This window comes from Polyodon spathula, chromosome 9 (assembly GCF_017654505.1).
Source record: "Polyodon spathula isolate WHYD16114869_AA chromosome 9, ASM1765450v1, whole genome shotgun sequence".
NCBI classification, from domain to species: domain Eukaryota; kingdom Metazoa; phylum Chordata; class Actinopteri; order Acipenseriformes; family Polyodontidae; genus Polyodon; species Polyodon spathula.
In genome coordinates this window covers 1,767,990-1,794,719 of record NC_054542.1, presented here as the reverse complement: position 1 = coordinate 1,794,719, position 26,730 = coordinate 1,767,990, and the positions used below count along the sequence as shown (strand labels likewise).

General features: G+C 35.1%; 2 protein-coding genes across 2 annotated transcripts in view; one reads left to right on the top strand and one right to left on the bottom strand.

The window, feature by feature from the left end:
• nbeaa (neurobeachin a) overlaps positions 1-26,730 on the top strand; it is a 270,715-nt gene that overhangs the window by 199,760 nt on the left and 44,225 nt on the right. Inside the window, exons 32-34 of the mRNA XM_041260057.1 lie at positions 2,269-2,415; positions 3,556-3,588; positions 10,371-10,507. Coding sequence (XP_041115991.1) covers positions 2,269-2,415; positions 3,556-3,588; positions 10,371-10,507 — 317 coding nt within the window. The remainder of the gene's footprint in view (positions 1-2,268; positions 2,416-3,555; positions 3,589-10,370; positions 10,508-26,730) is intronic.
• LOC121321375 (putative nucleotidyltransferase MAB21L1) lies at positions 11,702-14,492 on the bottom strand. The gene has a single exon (XM_041260300.1). It carries the CDS (start codon positions 14,037-14,039, stop codon positions 12,960-12,962), a length of 1,080 nt encoding a protein of 359 aa, XP_041116234.1. The 5' UTR covers positions 14,040-14,492; the 3' UTR covers positions 11,702-12,959.

The window sequence follows — 26,730 nt, the reverse complement described above, 5'->3', positions numbered from 1 at the left end:
GAAACATAATATAATATAATTTATTACTGCTGCATTATTTAAAAAAATTAAATCAACATCAAACATCAACATCAGAGCTGAATAGCCTCCTTATGCCAGAAACGCAAGCTGGTTATATGCTTTGCAATTAAGTGGAGCTACACCTATTATGTTTCTTTATGGTCAAAAAAATAAAACAAATGGCTGGCTACATAAAAAAAAAAAAAAAAAAAAAAAAAAACTTTTATATACTAACATGTGCATTCTGTTTTCAATTACATTTCTAGACCAACATATTTTCTTTTGTGTTTTTAATTAAGTTGCCTGTGTTTTAAAATAAAACCTAAAGGCAATAATTTCACAAGCAAACTGCCTACACTTCTTATTGACCGTCATCTTTGTACAAGAGAGATGCTTTGATTTTTTTTTTTCAAAGGAATTCTTTCACAGAACAAAAGTCACATGCAACAGATGTTAGCAAAGCATTCTATCATATTGTACTTATCAAACAAAAGTTTTGTGTCTGATACAGTTTTTTTATTTTGGAGTTGTGTAAAATCTCCTTAAACATGCTTGTGATGTGAGTTCAGATTGTTCGTAATGTTGAAACCATGATTTTTGGCAATATCATAAACAAGAGCACTCATTGGTATTGGTACATACTGTAGTGTGGTGAGGATTACAATGCAGGGGAGGCATTAGCCAATGCAATTCACAAGGTTGCTTTAAGCAGACACAATGGTGAGCTGGTGTGAGGGCCCAGTGTTGTTATTTGTTTGCATAGTATTTACTACTATTTAATTCTTCTTTTTGTTTTTTAAAGAGGAAATCCCACATTACAGAGATGACTGGCATCAAAATACCACTGCAGTCCAATCTGTCCCTAATGATTCAGTTTTAATATGCACTGCATTTCAGTGCCCCTGGCAGCTAGTCTTTGCCCATCAACTCTTCTTATTGAAGTGAATGGAACAAGAAAGGATTGGGGATGCAAAACTGTGTCACAAAACTGAGACAAACGGCTTACTCTAGAGTGCTTAACAGACCTTAAATTACACTACTTAATTGTTTGGTTCTAGTTTTGTAAAAGTAGGTTATTATTCTTCAGGAAATACAGTAAATGGTCTGTAATGAATGGATGTAACTGAATATTTGACTCTCTGTTGGAGTCAAGGATATTAGAACTGAAGCATTAATATTTTGCTTCGCCTTCCCCTTAAAAAATATTTTATATACAAAGTAAACTGTTATTTATTATAAGGTTTTAAGTCATGTTTTAAACACAATAGAAAAAAACTCTTCATAAATCCTAACAGGTTTGTTTAGCTACATAGCTTGATAAATCCCTCACCCTCAAGAAATGTTTTGCTACGCTTCTAACAGAGAAGTATACCCATCCCAGTGCTTTGACAGATTCTAAAATGAAACTGTTATTTACAGAAACAGATTTCCACCACAGTCTAGTTAGAGGAGGTGTTCTTGCTTGATATATGGGGGGAAGGTTCCATGAAGTTCACTATATAGGTCACCCTAAGATAGATGATCTTATAAATGAATTCCATTCACCATCTCTTTTTGATTTGTTAGGTGTGAAGAGATTTCTTTGAAGCAGACTGTTAAAAAGCACACTAATGAGGCCACTCTGAAGACCTCCCCTCTTCTTGTCTGTAGTTTTGACAAATTGAACTCTAATTCCTAAAGGATATATTGATTAGAGGGCATCTTTGGGTCTTGTAGGCTATCATTTAGATAAATGCTTTTTTAGTATGTCAGGAGCTATTTGGTCCTTTTTACTGTGGTTCAGTTTTCAATCACTCTAGGAATTGTGTTGCTTCAGGTAGCTTAGTTATGTGTCAAAAACAGACTCGGTGTTTTCCAAAAGAGTGGTAAAACTGCAGCATGAAAGTAATGCTCTTATTTTAACTAAATATAATACATAATAAGGTTGGTGCAGATGTCTGTGTTTTACTCACACTTTAGCTTGCAGTCCACATGAGAGTACAGTCTTATAGAAACCAGGTTAGAATGTGTACAGTATCTATAAGCAGTATCAGGTAAAAATCCATCCAGGGAATTTTGCCTCACCACCTTCTTTTGGAGAAAATGTTTTACTGTGCTCCGATATATGGAACTGGAAAAGCAACCCCAGGATTCATACTGTTAAGAATATCAAAACCGTAATTGCACACTATTCAGGGGTTAATGTAACTGCTGCATTTTGTACCCAAAAGGGGGAGACGTTTAATCAGTTACTATACTCATATTTCCTTTTGTTTTTCTCCCTAATAGCTACAGATGAAGATGATATAGTGAAGTCAAAGAAAACATTCCGAAGCCAAGCGGTGGTAAACCAGAATGCAGAAACTGAGCTCATGCTGGAGGGGGATGATGATGCCATCAGCCTTTTACAAGAGAAGGAGATTGACAACCTAGCAGGTAACTGTCACGCAAGATCATTTCGCCTAATACCTCAGGAGGATTAAACTTGCATTTCGACCAGCGTAAGCAAAAATTACTTTGTATTTTGCAGAGGCATTTCTTTTGAGTTAATGTCAGAACATTTTGCAAATACTGGTGTTTTTGTACAACACATCTTTAATATGGTGAAGTGTTACGTTCTGTGGGTTGTCACTGAACAATACTGAGGCAGACACAGAGCATTGGGTGTTGACACACTGCACAGGAGCGCAGATTTAATTAACAGCAGTGGTAGCCCTATTGTCCACATTTAAAGAATAAAGAAAACTAAGCTAAAAAATACAAGTTTGCCACACAAGGTGAGCGCTAGTCCCAATAAATTGAACTTCCCTCTCCTGGAACCTACTACTCTACACAAACCCTCACTACACTTTTTGAGATCAGCATCCTCTAAACTGACCTACTTCTGGGCTCCTGGAGTCCCGGCATTCTCATGGCGACTCTTCAAACGGCCTTTTCACACGGCCTCGGCTGGGCAATGCCTCCACAAGCACAGTCTTGGAGTGGAAGAGTTTTGTGTAGTAGTTCTCGCCATGGAGCTGATGCTCCCCTCCTCGATGTAAACATAGCACCCATGTGTATAGCATGGCAGTGCAGTTGCCTCGATCTATGACGCAGATGCCTTTTGAGTTATACACAGCCTCCCCGGGCACGCTCCCCAGCCAATCCAGACCACCTGATCAGTTCAGCACCAGGCGAGCCTAACTGCTCAATTGGTTGCCCAGCAACACGTCTCCTGTCCATCTCATGTCTCATCTGCACACATTTGCACAGGAGTCAGTGACAAAGTTTTCTGTCACAACATCTTCTCCATGGTACACATACAATACGAATGTAATTGTGCTTAGAGCAAGGTAACATTCATCAAATCTACATGGCACTAGTCCTGTACTTCTTGGCACCATTGGAACTCTGCGGACCATCTTTGCTCCACCAATGTGTAAGATTCAGGAAGTGATTAAAATAGTGTTCAGGTATGCTGTGCATCTGTAAGTGCCTGTGTTTGTGTATTTATTAAGTCATGTTTTGTAATGTTTTTATTTTCTTTTTATTTCATATTTTCCTTTATATTAATCATTGTGTCATCTTTTATTTTAGCACGTTTCCTTCCCAGAGTATTTACATCAAGAGGCAAGTCATTTTATTTGTGGACGCATTAACACTTGCCACAGATGATCTTTTAGCTGTGAGATCTCTAACACCAACTTGATCCAAGTGAAGTTCAATCAAATGTCTTACAGTACTAATTTAGAAATGAATCCTTCTCCATTATCTGTCTGTTTAGCTCATAGGTCACGCTTTATTTTAAGGGTCGTTTTTTTTGTTTAACTGTTAACAAACATTGTTAGTTCTTGGCTTAGGGTTAGGGTTAATAAAAACTTGGTTTATTTTGCTAAACATTACCACAGTAACAATTTGAACCGATTTCAAGCATTTGATCGACTGGGTATTGATCATCCATAGGGCTCTAGTGTTTGATTGATTAGCCATAGGGCCTATTATATATTATTAACTAACAGTTAACAGACAACAATGTACATTGACATGTTTACTAGCTGTTTTTTAACAGTTAATAAACAAAGCAAATGACCCTTAAAATAAAGAGTGGCCTTTGCATAATTGTGTTTTTTTTTTTTTTTTTTTTTTTTTTTTAACAGTACTGGTGAGTACTGGTTGCCCGGTTTCTTTTTATCTATAATGGAAGATCAGTGGGATGGTTTTCCTGATCAAATGTAAAATCCCGAGAAGCCTGACACTGAGTGTAAACACATTTTTCACTTTCCAAATATATGAGCTCACAGATGTCATTCCTTGTCTTTTAAACCATGTGCTCAAGAAGAACTTATAAACCATGAAAGTGCCCAGACTGACTTCATTGGCTTTTCCCCTGTCTGTGATGCTTTACGAACCAATTCATTTATGCTTTATTTTTTATTGGTGCAAATTGTAAATAGCAACTCTGAAGGGCTGAAATATAACTGCAAGACATTAATTTACTTCTCTAACTTTTAGGCATCATATTGTTTAATAAAAAGCATAACAACTAATGTTTTTTTTTAAACATAGTTTTAAAAAAAAAAAAATGTAGTTGCAGTATTAGGCCAGTAGGGGAGCTGTCTGGTAAGTAATAACCCCATAACCCCCAAGTTGTTTCTGCCATGGTTTGAGCTTCACATTATCAAACCAAAAACAAAACATAACAAAAAGAGAAATTGTGTAGGCTTACTAAACAGGGATGTGGCGGAGTGAGCAGCTAATTAGTCTTTTATGTAGTGTGTTTTTATAAAGAGAGATTTTTCTGGGACTGCGGAAGAGAATACAAATCTTAGATTCCAAGGTGTAGGAACTTGGCTATGTACGAGTCCAAAACCAGGCCCCTACTGTATGAGAAAGGAACTATGCAACTGTTCAAGCCAATCACTTCTAACAGATCATTTGAAGGCCAGTTAAATCTTGGAGCTTGGAGTGTGGATTGAAAAGGAGAAGAATTTTATTAGGCCAAATAGTCATTTTTACCAGAATATTCTGATTGAGCCAAACTATTAGAAGAACTGGACTGCTGCAGTGGAAAGCTGGGTCATACAAATATTCAACTGATCTGAAAATTAAGAACTGTGTTATCCTATAATTGCAGTGTACAACATAACAGAAACTGCCACATAGCAACATTAGACCATTAGACATTGTAATAGCATGTCAATGGCCAAAATATGTGGGATTTACTAATAAAGATATCAGCATACAAATATGTGGAGACTTTTAGAGGACATTCATAACCTCCTGAAGCTGCAGTTGTGGCAGCAGGAGCCAAACTGTTTGGCGTCTATACTGTCAAAGCGGCAAGCAGGTTTCGAAGGTCAAGGAATCTTATTCCCAGCAACCACATATTTTGGAGAATATATACATATTGAACAAATGCCTTCTGGTTGTACACTAGGCTTAACTATTGAAGAGTGTAAGCAGACTCCAAGGGATCATAGAGCAGCATGTGATTGTGGTGCTCGTCAGCTTTAACAGATTCTCTACAGTCTGATTAAGGAATTTGTTTATGTCGAGAATCACAGGACAGGCACTTATGCATAGTCTGACTACCAACTCCTTTGAGGTTAAGCATGTGTTTGAAATTGGTGAACTTTACTTAACATTGCCTTCCAAATAAATAAATAATACTGTCATTTAATAAAAACAGACCCTTTTTTTGTTTTTAGTGCTTTAAGGCATATACTTCTGTCATTAATATATTCCAATTTGTTGAAAGGGGAAAATTTCACTTAGATGTTACAAATAAATAAATAAATAAAACCCATTGTAGCCGTAACGCTTAACAGGTACAGCTAAACTTTCTTCCATCTGTTTCTGTACACTGTTTCTCTGCACGGGCAGACATGTGGTTTATGTATTCACTGCATTATGATAACAGATGTTTACTTATCAGTAAACTGTGAACAGATACCATGTTAGAAAACACCTTAAAAAGTTGTATATATGTATTTATTTATAAAATATTTCCAGCGAGACACAAAAAATGTGTATTTTCCACATAGTTTGAAAATGCTGTCACTTTTATGTAATCAACCCAATATTGACTAATAATAATAATAATAAACAAATATGCAAATATAAAAACTCACACAGTATTGCAGCAGAAATAATGCTTCTTTATTTCACTCTTTTTTCAGCAGTGTTCAAGTTTTAGTGATAAAAGCAACAATATTTAAAATGATAAATAAATCATTTTTAACTTGAAAAATCTGCTAAAATACAAATGATCTAAGAAATTAATTAAAAAAAAAACTGAACAAAAGCTAAAAGAAATACAAAAATGTTAGTGTGGAATGTCTTCAAAACAAAGTGTAAAATGTATAATTATAATAGTAATAGCCACACTGTCCCCTTCCCAATGCAGTGCACTGCAGTTCAATAATGAAACTATATATGTGTGTGTGTGTGTGTGTGTATATATATATATATATATATATATATATATATATATATATATATATATATATATATATATATATATATATATATATATACACACACACACACACACACACACACACACAGTGCCTATAGAAAGTCTACACCCCCTTGAACTTTTTTCACATTTTGTTGTGTCAGTGCCTCAGAGTTTCATGCATTTAAATGAGGATTTTTTTTTCCACTTATCTACACACCATACTCCACACTGTTAAGGGGGAAAAAAGGTTTTTATTGATATATATATATATATATATATATATATATATATATATATATATATATATATATATATATATATATATATATATATATATATATATATATATATATATATATATATATAAAATACAAAACTGAAAGATCATAATCCACCCCCCTGAGTTAATACTTGGTGGAAGCACCTTTGGCAGCAATTACAGCTGTGAGTCTGTTGGGATAGGTCTCTACCAATTTTGCACAACTAGATTTGTCAATATTTGACCATTCTTCTTTACAAAACTGTTCAAGCTCTTTCAAGTTCCTTGGGGAGCGTTGATGGACAGCAGTCTTCAAGTCATGCCACAAATTTTCGACTGTATTTAGGTCGGAGCTCTGACTGGGCCACTCAAGGACATTTACCTTTTTGTTTCTTAGCCGATCCAGTGTAGCTTTTGCTGTGTGCTTTGGATCGTTGTCATGCTGAAAGGTGAACTTCCGTCTCAGTTGCAGCTTTCTTGCAGAGGGCAGCAGGTTTTCATGAAGGACTTCTCTGTACTTTGCTCCATTCGTTTTCCCTTCTATCCTGTCAAAGTGTCCCAGTCCCTGCTGATGAGAAACCTCCCATAACATGATGCTGCCACCACCATGCTTCACAGTAGGGATGAGGTTCTTTGGGTGATGCGCTGTGATGGGTTTGCACCAAACATAATGCTTTGCATTTAGGGCAAAAAGCTCCATTTTAATTTTGTCAGACCACAAAACTTATTGCCACATGACTACAGAATCTTTTTTGCATACTTCAAATGGTATTCAAGATGGGCTTTCTTGAGTAACGGCTTCCTTCTTGCCACCCTACCATACAGGCCAGATTTGTGGAGTGCTTGGGATATTGTTGTCACACGCACACTTTGACCAGTCTTGACCATAAAAGCCTGTAGCTCTTGCAAAGTTGCCATTGGCCTCTTGGTAGCCTCCTTCTTGTTCGGTCATCCAGTTTGGAGGGACGGCCTGATCTAGGCAGTGTCTTTGTGGTGCCATACACCTTCCACTTCTTAATAATCATCTTGACCATGCTCCAAGGGATATTCAAGGCCTTTTTATACCCATCCCCTGATCTGTGCCTTTCAACAACTTTGTCCTGGAGTTATTTTGAAAGCGCCTTGGTGCTCATGGTTGAGTGTTTGCTTTGAAATGCACTACCTAGTAGAGGGAACCTACAGAAACTGCTGAATTTAACACAGATGGAGGCCACTTAACTTGGTGTTTGATTTTGAAGGTGATTAGGTACACCTGAGCTAATTTAGGATTGTTATTACAAGGGGGTGGACACTTATCCAACCAAGCTTTTTCAGTTTTTATTTTAATTAATTTTCTGCAAATTTCTAGAAATTTTTTTCACTTGGAAGTTGTGGGGTATGATGTGTAGTTAAACAAAAAAAAAACAGAATTTTAATGCATTTTAATTCCAGGCTATAAGGCAACAAAAGGTGCACATTTTGAAAGGGGGTGGAGACTTTCTATAGGCACTGTATATATATATATATATATATATATATATATATATATATATATATATATATATATATATATATATATATATATGTGTGTGTGTGTGTGTGTATTTTATTTATTTATGACTTGATAAACACTGGAGTGAAGATTTCAAAAATCATCTGCCTTGTGAGTGGATTCTACACACCAATTGGTTTTTATTAGCTTCCTGAATGTGGTACAAACAAAAGTTGATTCTACAACAAAATGCCTACTTACTGCTGCATTCTTGTCAGAAATGCCACGGAATGCTGTCATTTCATGGGTTGATATTTACTGAGCAGCCACGGATTTGACAGCGTTTGATGATAAATAGTAGTGAAATCCCAAATGAAAGAGGCTTTGGAGTGTTGGCACCAGACACTACATAAATGTTCTGGAATTGTATAAAGTAGAACACAATAGGCCAGTTCTGTGCACCAAGGGCTTAATTCTATATCCTATATGTATTTCTTTAGGGAATGCATTTTAATGTAACACTGGTGTGTGTGTATATATCAAATGATACAGTTATGCCACCAGTGGAAAGTACAACACTGCAGTAATAATAACAATGGATTAAAGCTGTAAGACTCTTAACAACTTCCTCCATTATTTGAAGATCTTTTTTTTTTTAATATGACCCATATTGTGTGACTGGTAAGATAAACCAAATGCTCATTTTGCCATAGTCTAATAATAATAATAATAATAATAAATAATAGTTGTTTTTAGGACATATTTGGTAATATTTGGTAATCTCTCAGTGTTACTTGTATGACTACACTAGCAGTATTTTGTTATAAACATTTTAATACTGTACCCTCTTTGCAAGAGTCCATCCAGGCTAAAATACAATTGGTTCTGTACTCCTGAAACATCCTATTTCATTGGGGGAAAGCTTGTAATTGAAGATTTTCAACAGACATGTGATAGATAACACACTATTAGCCATGAGAACTTTATTGAGAGAGAGAGAGAGAAAGAAAGAAAGAGAGATGGAAAGATGGAGAGAGAGAGATGCGCTTTTCAGAGAACCGTCCACAAACACAATGAAGGGGTGCCCTGGGAATTGAAACCAAAATCCGCTTGTAATCTTGCAATAGACAGGCGTAATTGGTTGAGCAACCTAGATTAGGATTGATGAGACATTAAAATGGCTCTTCAGACTTCAGGAGATCGATAAATATCCCGATGACTAGAGCTCTAGCTCGTCTTGGTTTAGTTAAGTAGCGACATACGCAGAAGATGGAGGGTGGATGGGAGACAATGTCACGTGTGATCCAAATCAGCTGACCACGGTCAAAATGCATTTACATAAGAATGATGCCAATGTCCCGGCATAATCATGAATTCGATGTTTTACATTAAAATATTACAGAGCAGATACCTAATTGCGAGTAATTGAATGAAAATGCAGACATAATTGTTGTTAAATTCAAGCGCACTCTGTAGTTTAAGACAATTAAAACACATCCATGTTCCTTCTTTTTCTATCTGTATTATTAAAATAATACTACAATTATTCGTATAATCATTAGACTAGCGTCTTGGCAACCTAATCCCGCGTTTAAATCAAACAATAATATAAAGGTTGTATGTAGCTAACCCCCGCCAACTTTAGTTTTAAACATTGCTCTCGTAAATCTCATTGTTGCCACGAAAGTGTTTGAAACACGTTTTCTTTTGCATATATGTAGATAATGCATTAAAAATAACCGAGCTACACAGGTCATAGGTAATATGTGTGTATTTTGTCAACATTGCTGTTGTTAGGTTGGTTGTTGTATTTCACCTATTGGATGGTTTTTGCTTTTCAAATTGTGGTTTTATTATTATTATTACAGATTATTAGTGTCTTCTGGATGTTGTTTGCCTGAGGGACTTTGCCTTGCTTTTTGATAAATTAATGTCTGTGTTTTTCTAAGTGTAATTATTTCAACGTACTGTATTATAACATGTTTTAAATATAAGTTACAAATGCGTATGAATATGATTGTATGGCTATGGATATTATTTCACTTTAGTGTTCAAAGTGTTCCGCCAAAATTATGTTTGCAGAAAATATATTTGACGACGGTATTCTGCTATTTACATAATCTTTTGCGTGTGTTTATTGTTTGCATTTCTTTAAAGGGGAATTATTTCGTTTAATATGCGTTTTGTTTTTAATTAAGCAATTGTGCTGTGTGACATTGCAGGTCCTGTTGTTCTGAGCACTCCGGCCCAGCTTATTGTCCCGGTTATTGTGGCTAAAGGGACGCTCTCCATCACTACAACTGAGATCTATTTCGAAGTGGATGAAGATGACCCCGCTTTTAAAAAGATCGACCCCAAAGTAAGTGTTAATACAAATGTCACATCTTACTGCTTCATCGTCCTCAAGTCGCGCTTTTCAGCAGGCCTATGTGGCTTTTGCAGAAATTAAATAGGTCAACACGATTGTTTTGTTTGTTTTTTACGGTTATCTATAAGAAGTCCGAAGTAATTTAGGGACCCAGTGTATTGTTTTACTGAACGTGTCAGCTGTTCCGTATTATTTAAGCAGTTTGAGATGACGCGCAATGTAGAACAGAAATGCACGTCATACTCTGCTTGTAAAAAGTGTTGCATTGTTGAAATTGAAATGACACGGTGAACCCTGTTAACAAGGTTCATAAGCCACACATACCTGTGAGGTTTATTGTGTGACCCCAAAAGCTGTTTAAGATAATATTAACTGCTCTGAAACCCTAACCGACACTTCTCTTGTCGCTACGGGAGAAGTCTAGAAAATGGGTTCTGGTGTTGGTTGTAAATTCAGAATATTTGTTAATATAATTAGACAACTGCGAGCAGATTTTGTTTGTATTTTGTTGAATTTGATCTACCGTCACACTTATAACTGTATGTTTTTTAAAGCTAAAGCCGTGATTGTAGAGGTAGCCGAAGCTCAAACACTATTATTTTATGTATTTTAAATAAATAAATAGTATTATTTTTTATTTTTTTTTTTTTTTTTTTTTTACATTGGTAGATATAGAAACCTAATATAACACCGCGTCGCGTTCAGTATGCTGCAAGATTAATACAAGGCAGTAATGATCTTGAGACACGCTGAACAGGACCATAAAATCATGATACAATGTATCAAATGTTATTCAGAAAAATGCGTGTAAAATGTTATTATACATTGTGTTCTGAGATATTTAAAATATGTTTTATGTTTACTAAAATGTGAAACAATATGTCTGATAATACTGATCTTGCTGTGAACTGATGTTAATCAGGTTGTGTTTTACTATAGGCTTCAAAAGCACTATAGCTGAGTTTGTTGCTTGAAATAATACATTTAAATTTAAATAACAGCGTTGGCTACGTTTACTATTACTAGTTTGACCCAGCACCATAGTAAAACCTGACTATAGGAGAAAAGGGGAAATAAAACATTTAAAGTAAACCATTAATAAGACACATATTTTAAATAACCCGTACAAACAAAACAAAAAAACAGCGATATGCCATTTACATTATTTTTACAATTGTATTTAATAGTCAGAAATAAAGATTGTTAGGTGTATTTCCTTCCGTGTTAGTTTCACAACATGCTTGTTATTTTATTGTATGAATACAACTTTATTTCGAATATTTTAAAAGTGCATATATAATGAGTATTGCAGTAGGCCCCATTACAGTAGTATAAGCAACTGGTGAGCAATAGCTGTCCTTTTGAGCATATCAAAGAAAAACACATTTATGTATTTTAATGTAAGAAATACTGCAATTATAAATGATACATTATGTCAATATGAAATTGAAAAATTCTGAAATTAACCCATGTGGACCAAATTACGATTACCAAATAAACCATGTTAGGACACATTTCATATTTTGAGTTTTTTATTTTATTTTATTTTATTAGCTCTTTAATTAAATTCAGGGACAGGTATGAAAAAAAAAAAATCTAAATCACAAAATGTTATATTTCCAGTGTATTTCAAGTGCATTTTCAAATATATTTTAATACTCAAGCGTTCATGTAAGCAGAATCAAAAACAAAATGTTCGAATATATTTTAAATAACAATTCAAGTATATTTATGGAATGTTATACATTTGAACAAACAGTACCATCAAAATGTAAACTTTTAAAATTAGACAACTTCTCAAATGACAGTAAACGGAGAAAAAAATACAAATGATGAAATCTACCTTATATTGTTTCTTCTCTAGCAGAAAAGTCCCGAAATATCCATAAATAGATGGAATTTAAAACTTCTATTCACAAGTCACAAAACATTAACATCCACAATTTCAAACCACTGGAACCACAATCTATATATACAGTAGAAAAATGTACAATAGTTCCTTTCCAAGGCTCAAATTAAAAGAGAAAAAAAAAGTTAGGGGAATATTAAAAATAAAATGAAATAATATTTAGGCTTTATATATCCGTGGGCACTTCCATTAAGATAACGTAATGTAGAAATTAACAAAAACGAAATTAAATTAAAGGTGAAAACGATTCCTGTATCCGTGGTTTGCGTCTGGATTTTCATTTTGTTTCATTTTTTTTTTTTTCAACAGCAATAATAATAAGCATATTTAGACTTGCTAAAAGCACGTAATTGACGATAGCTTCAAAATGTAAAAATATATGTATATATCCACGGATCAGTCTGAAGCAGTGTTTGTTATACCACTAATAAAAACAATGTAGAAACTAATTTTGTCCGAGGAGTCCTGGATTAGCAAACTTAATATAGGCCTTCAAACAAGCATCACGAGTTAGATCTCTTAGTATTTTTGTCCTCAAAGTTTTTCCAAGCTTTTGGGGTTGGTAAGAATTTCTCTTGCCAATCGCCAAGTCTGTTTGGCCGCATTCTCCAGGCCTGAATGTGGTTTTCCCTGAAACAGGTCTAAACTGGGCAAAAAATAATGCGGGCACCTCCTGCACTGCAGACAGGAGATCAGCTGTAGTAAAATGCCGTTAAGACGGTCCCCAAGGCAGGACTCGTCCCAGTCCGATTCCCTGGGATGTTTTTCACACTCATACGAGACCAAAGTTTTCATGTGATAATTGTTAAGTGGCTGCCCAGGCAGTTCCAAGTGGCGGTCGCGCAAAGTCTTTAGAACGGAGAGGCATTTCTTCCTGCAGCCGCCCATGAGGAGCCGATTCTCGGCTTCTGCGAATTGTAAGACCCAGGCATCGCTCTCTGCCGAGCTCTGTTTCCCGTTTAAAGAGTAGCATTCTTTAGACAAGAGGTTAAACCCTTCAGCCTTTACCTCCGCCACCCTATTGGGTCCCGGCCACGGGATGTGGGGTAGTGGCCAGTGGGCAGCGCTCCTTGGCCATATCCCCGTGCACTTGAAAGCCGGGGTGATCTGAACCACGTATCTGTCTCTGATGCGTAATCTAACTTCGCTGGTGTCTGCAACCATCTTTACCACGTCCCTATAGCTGCATTTATCTACAGCCTGTGCCACTAAGGTTTGAAACCGAGACCTGATCTTGCGGGCAGAAAGGTATCCAGAAGCGGTGATGAACTCGACCCAAAGGGACATGCTTCTTTTTCGGCCATCGCTGAGTTTTAAGACTGCGCATCCTGGTAATGAACCGTCATCCACAAAGTTGAAAACACCCATCTGGTTAAGGTAGAGGACTACCTCAAATTCGGAAGGGGAAATGACCTCCAGACCCTCGAAGCGGTTTTCCATCTCGTTCAGTGAGCTGATGAACCGTGGTTCCTGAACCTCGACCTCCTTTAAAACGTCTGACACCACCTTGCACACCTCTCTGATGTTCTTGGAGATAGCACCTTTCCGGGACTGACATTTTTCGTTGTAGTATTTGTTCAGGTGGTACACAAGCTTGGCCTGAGCTGCGATCATATTTGGGCAGAGATCCGGATTGTACACCGGAGTCTCGCAGTAAGCCGACGGATCCAACGCGGCTGTTTGTACAGGAGCCAATTTTAGAGAAGTAAGCTATCTTATATTTTTAAAAAAGAACAAAAACGTTAACAGCTGATAGAAGATCACTTGTGCTTACAGCACGAGTATTGCAAATCCCTTAATCTGTATCATCAGCTCTTAAAGTGCGCTGGTTTAAAAAGTAAGTCCTTCAGTTTGGAGTTGTATTTAATAATATAAAAAAAAAGTCCGTTACAACATTAGCAGAGGCTGAAATCAAACACTGCGCAGCTCCCAGTAGTCAAAACAAACCCTTGTTATTTATGTATGTTTTCTGTAATCGCTGCTGCCGAGGTGGTAATCAGATGGATGTAAAAGTGCAGGATGCCTTGTGTGTGTGTGTGTGTGTTGAAGGAGGCTGTGTATAAGAGTGTGTATAAGAGCCCAGATGCACTCGTGTGGAAATTATAAAGGCAGGACCAGGAGGGGGGACATCCAATAGCCATTGGAATCGTCATTGCCTTTACTTTATAGACAACTAATTAATCCCTGGTTTTTATAGAACCAAAACTAAAGGTAGGAGTCTATCGGACAGGGGGAGTACACATTGGGAAAACCAAGAAGAATGTCTCCACGTATTGTTTTATTTTAGAGCATTTATTGATAGATACTGTAGCAGGATTAAGCATTTTTAATTTCTGTAGTATTCAGGCAGGTGAATTTAAAATGAGTTATAGTTTGCATCAGTGAAGCTGGTTAAGAAAATTGATATTTAATCCTTAAAAGTGTGCAAATCCGATTAGCTTTAGTAAAGGTATACTTAATATGGTTAGGTTGTATATTTGCTGTATATTATTTCCGAAAATATTTTTAAATTGGCAGAAAAGTATAGTCTGTATTCTGAAATGGAATCGTTGTTTTTGATGTTTCAAAACATCTGCATGGTCTGTATCATTTTGATAAGAAAAAAGGTGTTTTAAATTTTGCCTTTAAAGCAGATAATTGTTTTATTATATTTTCACGATAGTGGAGTGTGCTGCTGTGGTAAATCGCTTCCATAAATAGGTGTGCTTTTAATAAAGCCGGTATGTATGTATATATATAATTTCAAAACTGTGGGTAAGTTAAAGGCTACATTGAGGCTATTCAAAAGAAGAAACAGTTGGCTATTTTATCTGTTACAGTGCCCGGCTTTGTGAATATATATCACCATCCATGGATTTCAGTTAGCTAATGTACAAATTTGGGGACTTTGCGGTGTTTCGAATTGTATATTTTGTGCGTGTTTTGTGTAGTGTAATGTACAATCTTTTGAATACGTTTGTTATATAATCTTGATATTAAGATGTTACAGTGGTGATTATACGTTACGCTGAAATATACCTGATCTGTTTAGGTTCTGTGAATGTATTGTTGACGCAGTGACAAAAATATGAAAAAATACAATCTTTAAGAAATGTTTGAGGCTTTTTATAAAAATCCCTTGTTATTTTTAGTACCCTACTTTGTGTAGCCGATATCGGGATAGATAACGGAATTATTTATGCATAACCAAACATATCTTTTTCATTCTTTGATCACATATACACTTTATCCACCCGAGTTTTGAAAAATAGCAATTATTTTAGTTATGATGTACATCAAGTAGGACTATGTCGTTACGTGTGCTTTGCAGGTTTTAACTGTGTTTCGGTTACAACAAATAGGTTACTTTTTTTTTTGCTTCAGTAACATTAGCTTTTAAAAAGAAAGCAACTTCATTTTTTTAATTACGAAATTAAAAGAAAAAAAACTTTGGGAAAATAAAAAACAGATTTTAGTATAATACAGTAAGCGGATATTACTGAATAATGCCCTCGGAATATTTAGTGCATATTAATAAATTGGCATTGACCGGTATGATTTTTACTTGTCTCCGTTTGTGGAATCATCAAACGTACCGTCGGTTTAAAGTAAATGGTTGCAAATGGATTTTTATTGCCGAGGATCTTATTTAAGTCTATATTTAAAAGGTAACTGAAACACTTATTTTTTTTTCTAGATAGATAGATAGGTAGATATATAGATAAGATAGATAGATATTTTCTGAACTATTGAATGCGTGTTCTCTATTAATTGAGAACCAGACCTTTATTTATTTGTTTGTTTTTTAAATAAGGGAAGTTAGCAGGATAACGTTCCTGGGAGGCCATGAACGGGTTAAATGGTTCCGAAAAATATACCGTACACGTCCCCACGTATTGCTAAAACTGTAAATAATGTACCTGTAATTTTTCTTTTCATTGTAAAAATCCTGGCAACTTTTTACACTTAACTCTTTAGTCTGTCAAAGTTTTTTTTCAAAATGGCCGCGCTAGTGCACTTGTGTTTGAGGTCTGTTCGCTATCTCTGCAGGAAGAGAGATTTAAAAAATAAACATAACAAGTGCTCATGCTTGTCTGTTCAGTACCACATCATGGATCATTATTGCTGCGTTACCTGTTTGACAATGTGGGCAGTAATCCTTACACTATCAGTGCACTGGAGCGGCCATTTTAAAGAGCTTTGAAACAGACTTCAGAAGTTTAAAAAGTTTCACGATGTTAACAATGAAAAGAACAATCGCAGGTGTGTTATTAAACAGTTATAGCCACACGTGGGCAGGGGTAATATTTTTCAGAACCCTGCTTCTTAATCTTTAAGTTCAACACCAACCTAAATACAATTGGGTGACTGTTATTAAGTGATAGTAATAATTTGAAGCAGTGGTATTTCAAAACAACAAAAACCCTTCTACTTTAGTGAAGTAGGCTACCGTGTTTTTTTTGTTTTTTTTTTTAATTCAAAACTTTATTGAAATTAATGTTCATATTCAAGCTTGCATGGGTTAAGACGTTTTTCAAGTCAAATACGCGTATTTCTGTATTCAAAACGACAATAGAGTAGCAGTCCTTTCGCGACCATTATCATCTTACTTTAAAGGCACGTACCTGAAATTGCAGGTAAAATATATTTGGTTTTACTGGCACACTGTTGTCAGCCCTTGTTAAGATGTACACGATCTGAAACAAGTTAAAAACATGTCCCAGTATTTCAAGTAGAAATATAAAAACTAGCAGGAAATTACTTAGTTGTAGTAGCAGCATTATTGTTTTACGTTAATTTTATTATGGGTAGACTTTAATATGGACCAAATTTAGAAGCAAGCACAAAGGCAAAGACACAGCTTCTCAGAGGAATAAAACCATTTTAATTGTATACATCAAGAAACAACTCTTGACTGCTCCTTCCTGCAACTAAATGTTGTAAATGTATACTACTGACTTTTTTTATTCAGCTAAAAAATGTATTTGCCTTTGCACTTGTTTCAGAATGAAGTTGTTTATTATTATTATTATATTATTATTATTATTATTATTATTATTATTATATTATTATTATTATTATTATTATAATTATAATAATAATAATAATAATAATAATAATAATAATAATAATAAACCAATGCTTCTGACATGGCAAGTATTTTGAAGTGCCTTAGAATACTTGCCTTCAAAAGAACATGCTTTTCTTTGTTTAACACTTTTATGATACGATTTCTATAGGTGCAACACTGCGCAGAGATGCCATTACCTAAATATCAAAATCATAAATTAGATTATTTTTTATTTGAAAATTCAGAAATCAAAACTCAGATAAACACAAATAAAAAGTACGAATGTGTTTGGTGTAAAATATGTATTTTTTTATTTTAGAAATAGATTGTTTGTTAGGAGCAGATTGTGAAAGTCATCATGTGTGAAGTGAATGTTACTTATTATGCTATAATCATTTTTATTTATTTATTTATTTTTTTAAAAGTGCACCCAAAGCTATACTAAATGTTAAAGAAGACTAACCAGGTTATGATGGTCAAAACTCACAATTGATAAATGCAGAACAATTTGTATTTATGGCATAAGCTGATTTCAGCTGAAAAGACAGTTGTAGATGTCACATGAGCATTGAATGCTCTACACGGTGATGTCCTTCATCAGGTATTGCGAATTCTTAAAAGTGCAATTTGTTTAGCACATTTAAACAAGACATAATATTGCACCTTAATCTCATTTTAGTAGTTCTGAGTGCATCAAAGTCACCTTTATAGAACAAAGTCAAGGATTATAGAACACACTGAGCCCCATTTTAATGGTATGGATAATGGTAAATCATAATTTAAATCATTCAAATAGGGCCCTATGGCAGTTTACGTACTATGTACAGACACAAATACATTAAGGAAACTTGTCTTCCCTGTTAGAGATTACCCTGCTACACAAAGGGCCAAACTAAATAGCAATAGGGCTGTTTAGACCATTATAACATAGCCCAATATCTAACTTGTTGAGTTAATTTGAACAGCTCAACATTTAAGTGATTCAAAGCAGATTGCATCTTGTGAAATATTTAAATGCATCTTGCCTTGTCGTTTTAATATACATGAAGCTCCTTTTCCTAGGGATAGAGAGACTACTCAAATTCATTAAAAAATACATACAGGTTTTAGAGCTGCTGCATTATTCCTGCAGTCTTGTTATGTCCCCTACGTAGTTGCAGTAAAGTGCAGAAATCCTTCATTTGTTTTTAATATCTGTATACTGCAGTAGAAAAACGCTGACGCATCCAAAATTGAGTATATTCAATTATTTAACTGTGTTTGAGGAGTAGGTTTGAAGGTTCATTGAATGCATCAGATTGCATAGGGTCTTATTTTTTTTTCTTCTAATGCACCTGAGCTGCTTTCTCCCCATCATCTTGCCAACTGCAATACATGTCTTTTCCTACTCTAGAGATACTGAAGACAGATATTGGCAGTCTGTTTGCTTTAAGTGTCACAAAATATAAACTTAAGTACTAGGAACCTTGTTCCCGGAGTATGATTTCATAGTTCCGGAGGTGCCTTTTGAAGAAATAAAACTGTAACCTCCTTGAAACACACATGTGTTGTTCATTTCAAAAATCAAAATGAATTTGGATGACAGAACTGAGTGGTCTGGCGTTTCCTTATGTGAATTAAAGCATTGCAGTACATTATAGAGGATCAGTACAGTGTGTTAAACTCAACCACAAGTACTGGTAATCCTAACCTTTCTCAGGGTCACAATGAGGACATATAAACGAAACTTGTTAATCAATTCATAATTATTAAAATATAGTTTTTTTTTTTTTCTCCCTCATGTATGGCCACCTATTTTACTGGTACATTTGATTCAGGAGAAATTATCTAAAACAATATGGGACAGATTTTTCAAACCAAAATGCAATTGCCGTTTTTTTTTTTTTTTTTTTTAATGGAAAACCAAACTTTAAGTCTTGCAAAACTGACACTTACAACTCAAGCACACGTCTAAGTTACCAAATTAACCTTATGGGGTGTGTTTTACTAGTTCTGTAACATTTGGAGTTGTATTTTGCTTTCGTGAAAATTGTATAAATTACATTTTGGTTTTAAGACAATTTTGTATGAAAAAACTATTTCATTTTGAAAATGGCGTTCATTTTTTTATGTTTTCTTTTTGCAGTTTTTTATAATACAGTTGAGAATTTCCTGCAAATAATGAGCAAAAGGCATTTTACAATTTTTAAAAGATTGTATTCCGTTTTCTCAGCAGGTATTCAACTTTATTAAAACCAGACATTGTTCGGTTTCTCTTTCAAACACTGATATCAGATAAATGTTTTTGCGCCACAGCTTTCCTGCTGTGTGAGTATTTTTTTCCTCCCATACCGTGAGAGGAGAGTGATTTCTGAAGGGATTATCACCTCGTAATCTAAGGCATCTGTAGTGGGTCAGCTACAGCTCTATCATTGCACCACTCACCTTACGTCTTCATCTTTTAAACATTCAGACAACCAAAATACCCCGGTGTTGACCTTGAGAATAAAGCTGAAGCTGTTTCTGATCAGTTTTCACTTACCAGATGTCTAACCAGTTTAAATCTGGGTCTGTTTCCTAGTCTAATCTATCTGCAGAAAAAATATCAAGGTAGAGGTGATGCCAATTAAGTATGTATGTATGTATACTGTATGTATGTCATAACGTACTCATTCTGTAAGGGAATAGTGGTGGCTTGTTGTGAAACCTCCTGCTGTTTTTATACAACATTCTAACCTCTTGGAAGCCCTTCAGTATTCAGCTTTGTTTTTTTCCCGCTCCCTATCACATTAGTTAAAAAGTACTTACAAAGAAGGTTTGTGTGCTTTGAAGCCAGGGGTGCAAGTAAATGCGTAGTTACAGTAAGGTATTATTTATATATTTATTTATTTAGTTAGTTGTGTTTATTGTATTGGGCATGCCCAGTGGAGAGGTGTAAGTGCATTTGGAGTTTTCTTTTCATTTTTTTCAATAGCGTAAACAAAATGCAGACAGACGGACACAATTATAATAGACATTATATTGCCTAGAAATATCACACAGTGCTGAAAAATATAAACTGGAATTATATTGAGGTACAAACAAGTAAGTAACAATCTAATCCCACTGGTTTAGATTCACACCCAATGTCACAGGCCTTATAGCTCCAACCACTATTGTCTGACCTGAATACTGACTGTAAAACTGCATCCTCTCTGTTTTCTTTCTTATATGTGTGGTACAGTGAAGGAAGGATGTAAAAGTTGATGTTAGGTTCAGTTATTTCCTAAGAGAATGTATTAGCTGATACAAAGTATCTTGTCTTGTCTTTACTGTTAAAAATGTGAATTAAATGTAATAATAGTCATTCTCTGCTCTGTGTTAATAATCCCATTACTTGCTGATGAATTAGGTCATTTCCATGTAATTCACTTTTGTTGCTGGAGAAAATGTCCGATGGCCATTGGATTTTCACCGAAGAAGGTAGAATTTGCTATTTTAGTCGATACAAAAGCAATCAAGCTCTGCCCCTATTAGGTCACACTGCTCATTTACAAGAAAGAAGTATCTTTCTCAGTTATTTTCAACAGAGGACAAAGGATGTGTTTTATAAACCTGTCACTGTGCAATTTTGCGCCTTGCAAAGATTATATCAGAACCTGAAAAATAATCTCATGCTGGGCAAAAAAATATATATGTAAAAAAAAAAAAAAAAAAAAAAGATTTGTTATTCTCTAAGATGCAGTGATGCAAGCATACCATTTCTTATCTTTATTATTATTATTTTAAGCAATATGTTCTCTGTAGGGAAGCTGCTTCAAATGTATTATTTTTTTTTTTTTTCAAACGTTGTGTATTTTCATTTGTTTTCCTCTCCATGCTGCATTAGCACAGTTCTCCCCTGAGTGTATCTGCCAGTGTGCAATTTAGCCAGGGGCATCCGCAAACCTTGTGGTGATCAGTTTTGCAGGCAAATGCCATATGTGTTTAAATGGAGAAAAAAACAACCTTTATTTCATTTGCTGTTTTAACTGGATGGATAACTTTTGTGCCTCAAGACAGAAGAAGGGAAAAGAAAATTAATTAATTGCCTCCATTCTAGAAGCACCCCCCCCCCCCCTCCAATATGGAATGCTTGTCAGCTTTCCTGATAAATGACTGCATGCATTTGCATAGATTTAACATTAATACAATTTAGTTTTATTTGCAAAAACTGGTTTACATAATAATGCAGAAAATTAGTAATATGCTTGATGTTTTCAAAGCAAGAGGATTACGTGCTGCAGACAGTGATAGATTTCCCTGCCTGTATCACAAGCTAGCAGTGTTGCAGCTTAAAATGGCACACTTACACTTTGCCTCATTTTATAGCGGTTGACTAAGTGGGGCTTCATCAATTTAATGGTACTAGTAAAGTCCAATATCTTAAGCAGTTTGTAGGACTGTGGTGTAATTTTCATTATATTTGTTATTCTGCTCAAGTGGCTTACAAAGGAATTACTTGCACGTTCTTTTGTTTTGTTTGCTATTAAACCCACCTTGGAATTCAGTGTTTACTGTTTCAGAGAGATATACACTAGCTATAGTTTGGGTGTATTCTACATTAAAAAATAAATGACCTGTTATTAGAATCTGAATGTACTTGACTTTTTTTTTCAAATTTAAACTTGAGAATCCACAATTGAATTTTCTTTTTCTGTCCTTGCTTCATATTACCATAATACACATTTCTGAAATAAATACATGCATACATGTTTGTGGGTTATCTCGTTTTTTTTTTTTCTTTTTAGTTTTTTTATGGCAACGTTAAGCAAAATTTAGATATTTTTTTTTTTTTTTTTTTTTTTACAAAATAATTGAACAGCTGTCTGCCCTGTCTTTGGCTGAATTGTTTGCCAACATTGTAATACCTGGAATATGAAAAGACGTTTAGTACCCTAATAAAATCAAAGACATGTTACTGCCAAAACACAAATAAACAAATAACCTTGCATTCTCAGGCTCTTGTTGTGAATAATGAAATGCTGCTTCCAAACCCTGTGATAAAATTAGGCCATGTAGCCCAAATAAAGAATGAAGGGTTCATAATTGCCACTCCTTGAGATCTGAGACTGCGGGTGCCGGGTGCCAACTGCCACTGCTTTAGCTAATGATGACAAATGTCTCACTATGCAGATTGCTATGCGTGCAGGCTGCTCAGAAAGCAGGCCAGAGTGCCGTATCTTTTATATTGTGGCATCGCAAAGTATGAAGACCAGTAATAATGGCTTGTACTTAAACAACACCATAAAAAAAAAACAATATTATTACTTGGGAGGTTGTTTTACTAAATTTACAAGTATTACACTAAAAGAAAATCGTAAAATCATTGTTCTGTGTTTTTTTTTTTTTAATAAAGGTCAGCTTCATTATAACAAAATCAGCTTGTTTTTTTATTTTGTTATTTCTTTTAATTCATAATTTTAAGTAAAACACCATAAAAAAACTGGATATAGAAATTGATTCTAGGAACTTTAGGCCTCAATGTGTATTGAAGTGCCAGTTTTTGGTTTTGCATTTTCAGATGTAAAAACAAACAAATAAGCTTACAGTTTTACAGGGTATTTAGGTTATGTATTGCTAACAGTAAGAGGTTTTGCCATTAATATGGGAGTTTTCTATAACAGAAGTAACTTATATGCCTTGTTTTTCAGAACAAATATGCATTCATTTTTAGTCACATTTTTGCAGATTTCTGTCTCAGGCATCAAGTCTATGAGACCAAAGAGTTGACTGTCATATCCATAGAACATTACAGCCCTTAAATAAACTTTCTAGTTAAAAAAAAAAAACACAATTTGAATGCATTTTGTATGGCTTTAGCACATCTTAGTTTTCTAATACAAACAATGTGTGTATTTCTATGTGCTGCTACATTACATTACATCACATCTAAGTGTAGTCACAAAAATTAATATATATATATATATATATATATATATATATATATATTTTTTTTTTTTAGGGAAACATCAGTGTATTTTTCTGTTCGTTTTATTCCATTACACTGCCTACCTAAGTGTTCCATGCAGCGACAGCAGCAGCAGCCGCCTTTTTACAAAAACATAAATTTGATTTCGCTTACTGTGACGTGGGGCTTGCTAATAAAGGGGCCACACTGTTGTGTTTCATGCACAGATTTCCTCAATTTGTTGCATGAATGGGTTTTGAAAGAGGTCCCACTTTTGTACAAAAGAAGCTCTTTTTTTGTTTGGTTTTGCCCCATCTGTGTCATCTGGTGGTCTGTGCAATAGGCGGTGTCTTCCCATGAATCAAAGTGCGCCAGGCAGTTGTTTTATGGACTCTCTATATTGTTTGTGGGAGTTCATAAGTTGCCTGCTCTGTTGTGTGCCATTCCCAGTTCACACGTGTGCATTCAGTCCAGCATATTGAGAGGTAATTTGTACTAATGAAACTTAGGAACCCGGCTTGTTCATATTGTGATTTATATGCATACCTCTCAAGTGTTCATTTTACTTTAGCTGGTGTTATTCAATTACTCTGCAAATATTACACATACTACTGACTTAAATTAATGTTCTTATTCTTCTGTGTCTCAATTATTATTATTATTTTTTTACAATTTCCATTTTTATAGAAACAGTAAAACAAAACACTTATTTTAAACTGCTGCAATAATTTATTCTGAATACATTTTATTTTAATTTTTTTAAACAATGATATGAGTTTTAAGAGATTTGTCCATGATTTAATTTGGTCAAATAGTGTTGATTCCTTTTATGAACAACAAGCACAATGTTATAAAAATAACGTATTGTATGCGCTGTGGAACATTTATTGTGATCTTATTGGTACACAGTGTCAAGAGATGACCAGTCCATTGCCCTAATCCATAACACCTTTATACTGTACATGATGGGCTGACACATAGAAATGCAGGTTATAAAATCCCTTTGTGGTGTTTGTCTCGGTTGGAAAGGTTGCAATACAAAATGCTCCAGGAAATCTTTACATATAGTTAGCTAACACTGTTCGTAGAAATTTGTGATGGTAGATATTTAAAGAATACATGTTAGACAAAGGCTGGAGCTGTTCACATGGAGCCGTTTTGTCTACTTTGATTAGTTATGGTCCTATAATTAAGGCAGAATATTTTGGTATCTTTAATAAAATAAAGAAAGGGAAATTTCAGACAAGAATATGTTCTGATTCTCCTTTTAACTTAAACAGATGTGGTAAATATCCAAGCGCTTTCTTTCTGTGCTGATTGCGAGATCAACCCATTTACCAAAGTTCTGCAGATTGCAATGCCCCCCACTAATTCAGATATGTTTCTGTAGTGTAACATGTTAACCCTGCATCCAGCGAATGTGCTTTTCCATCCTGTTCTGGTCAGTTGAGTAGATGAGCTTGTATGCAGGGTGATTATAGAGTTAACCAGCTTCTTTAATTCTGATTGCAGGCTTTCTGTCAGACCACCACAAATCATACGGCTGTTTCTAAACCAACCGCTGTTCAGTAAATGAGGGGCAAAGCAACATTCATAAAAATAAGGATTATACAAAAAAAGACATTAATAAGGTGAACAAAAATGTATATAGACTTACCAGAATGTATTTTCTCTCACTAACTTCAAGGGATTTTTTTGTTTGTCTGTTTTTGTTTACTCTTTTTCTCCGGCACACTGTTGTTTGTGTGCATATTAATGAACTACAGGGCCCATTGTCTCATTATATTTAATTGATACAATGTCTACCAAAATATTCACATGGAAAATGTAGAGGATTCCAACCCAAGCCTCTGTACACACTGAAAATGCTCTGCATCCGAGCTATTTCCCCTCTATATAAATAACATAATATCAGTGTTTTTGTTTGTTTTCATGTTATTCTGCATGTGGGGTAGGAAACAGAATTCTGCAGGGCAGGTGAAAGTTTTTTGGGGGTTTTTTTCTGTCTTAAGCACTATTTAAAAAAAAAAGAAAAAAGAATGGGGGGGAAACACAGGTTTCTGTTCTACCTGGTTGAAATTCAATCAGTTTTATTATGGTGTCAATTCCCTGGTTTTGGCAGTGCTTCCAAGGTGTCTTCACACAAAAGATCTACCACCATGAATGAATGCTAGTGTTGACACTACCTAACAAGCAGGGATTATGCGTTTACAGAAGAAGTAATATGATAGGTCAAGTATAAGAGGCACTTCTCAAGAGCACTTCACTGTATAATGAATGATTGACTAGAAAGTGGGAAGCTGCCACTCTGGCTTCGTTTCTATGTTGATGCCTGCCTTACTACTCCAAAGCTCCCTTGATCATGTTCAGCTGCTCTATTCTCGTGTGATGAATAATAGTGGAGGAAAGCTGCTTTTCTGTCTCATTTTTCTTGCTAATTTACACATTTGAGCCATTTTTGTTTGCTTATTTGCTATTCCCTTTTGTCAAAGCACTGCTCTCATTTTCTTTGCCTCAGGGCTATGAAGTAATTTGAGATTCTGTAATTACGGCATGTTTTACACCTATCTTTTTTATAGAACCTCTTGTCTCCACATTCTTGCTGGATTTTTTTTTTTTAATTGTTTTTGGGTGGGGAGGTTATTATTTGAAGAAAGCTAGTTTCCTTATACAAAGAATAGCTATGTTTCCCCAACAGACGTTGGTGCATAGTTGAACTACTGAGCGGTTTCTTCGAAGCACAAATGACCTTTTTGAGTTCAGGGAGGACAAATGAAGGCTGCCTCTTCAGACAGTTTGTGTTCAAACAGTGTTGAGCAAAGAGCTCTGGACCTTTGTTCCTCTTGAATAAAGCAGTAGTTGTAGCCATTTTAACACCATTAAGGCTCTGAATGCACAGTATAATGCAGCACTAGTTGCGTTACAGCTGCGTTCCTTTCTTTTTAAGCTCATGACATTAGATCATGCATCTCCATAATAGAAAAATATCACATATTTACCTCTTTAAGGCAGTTCATTGAATTTATTTTTTACTTGTGGGTCTATGTCTAGTTTTTCGCTACAGAGTACAGGCTTTCAGCTCTACAGACTTTTGAAAAGCTCAGTTGAATACACTATGCCTGCTTTTCAAGCTATTCTCAATCCAATTAGGGGTTTAACAAAGGTCAAATTAAGGGAACTTGATGCTTTAGGTTTCCAGCATTAGCTGTGAGGCTGTTTTGTGTGGGACGTTATTGGGGGGAGGTGGGGATGGGACAGACACAAAGCTGTCATCTTCCATGTGGTCTAACCCTCAGCTCCAATGGGAGGCACAGTGGGCTAGAAACAACATTTGCCATTGTCTTGTA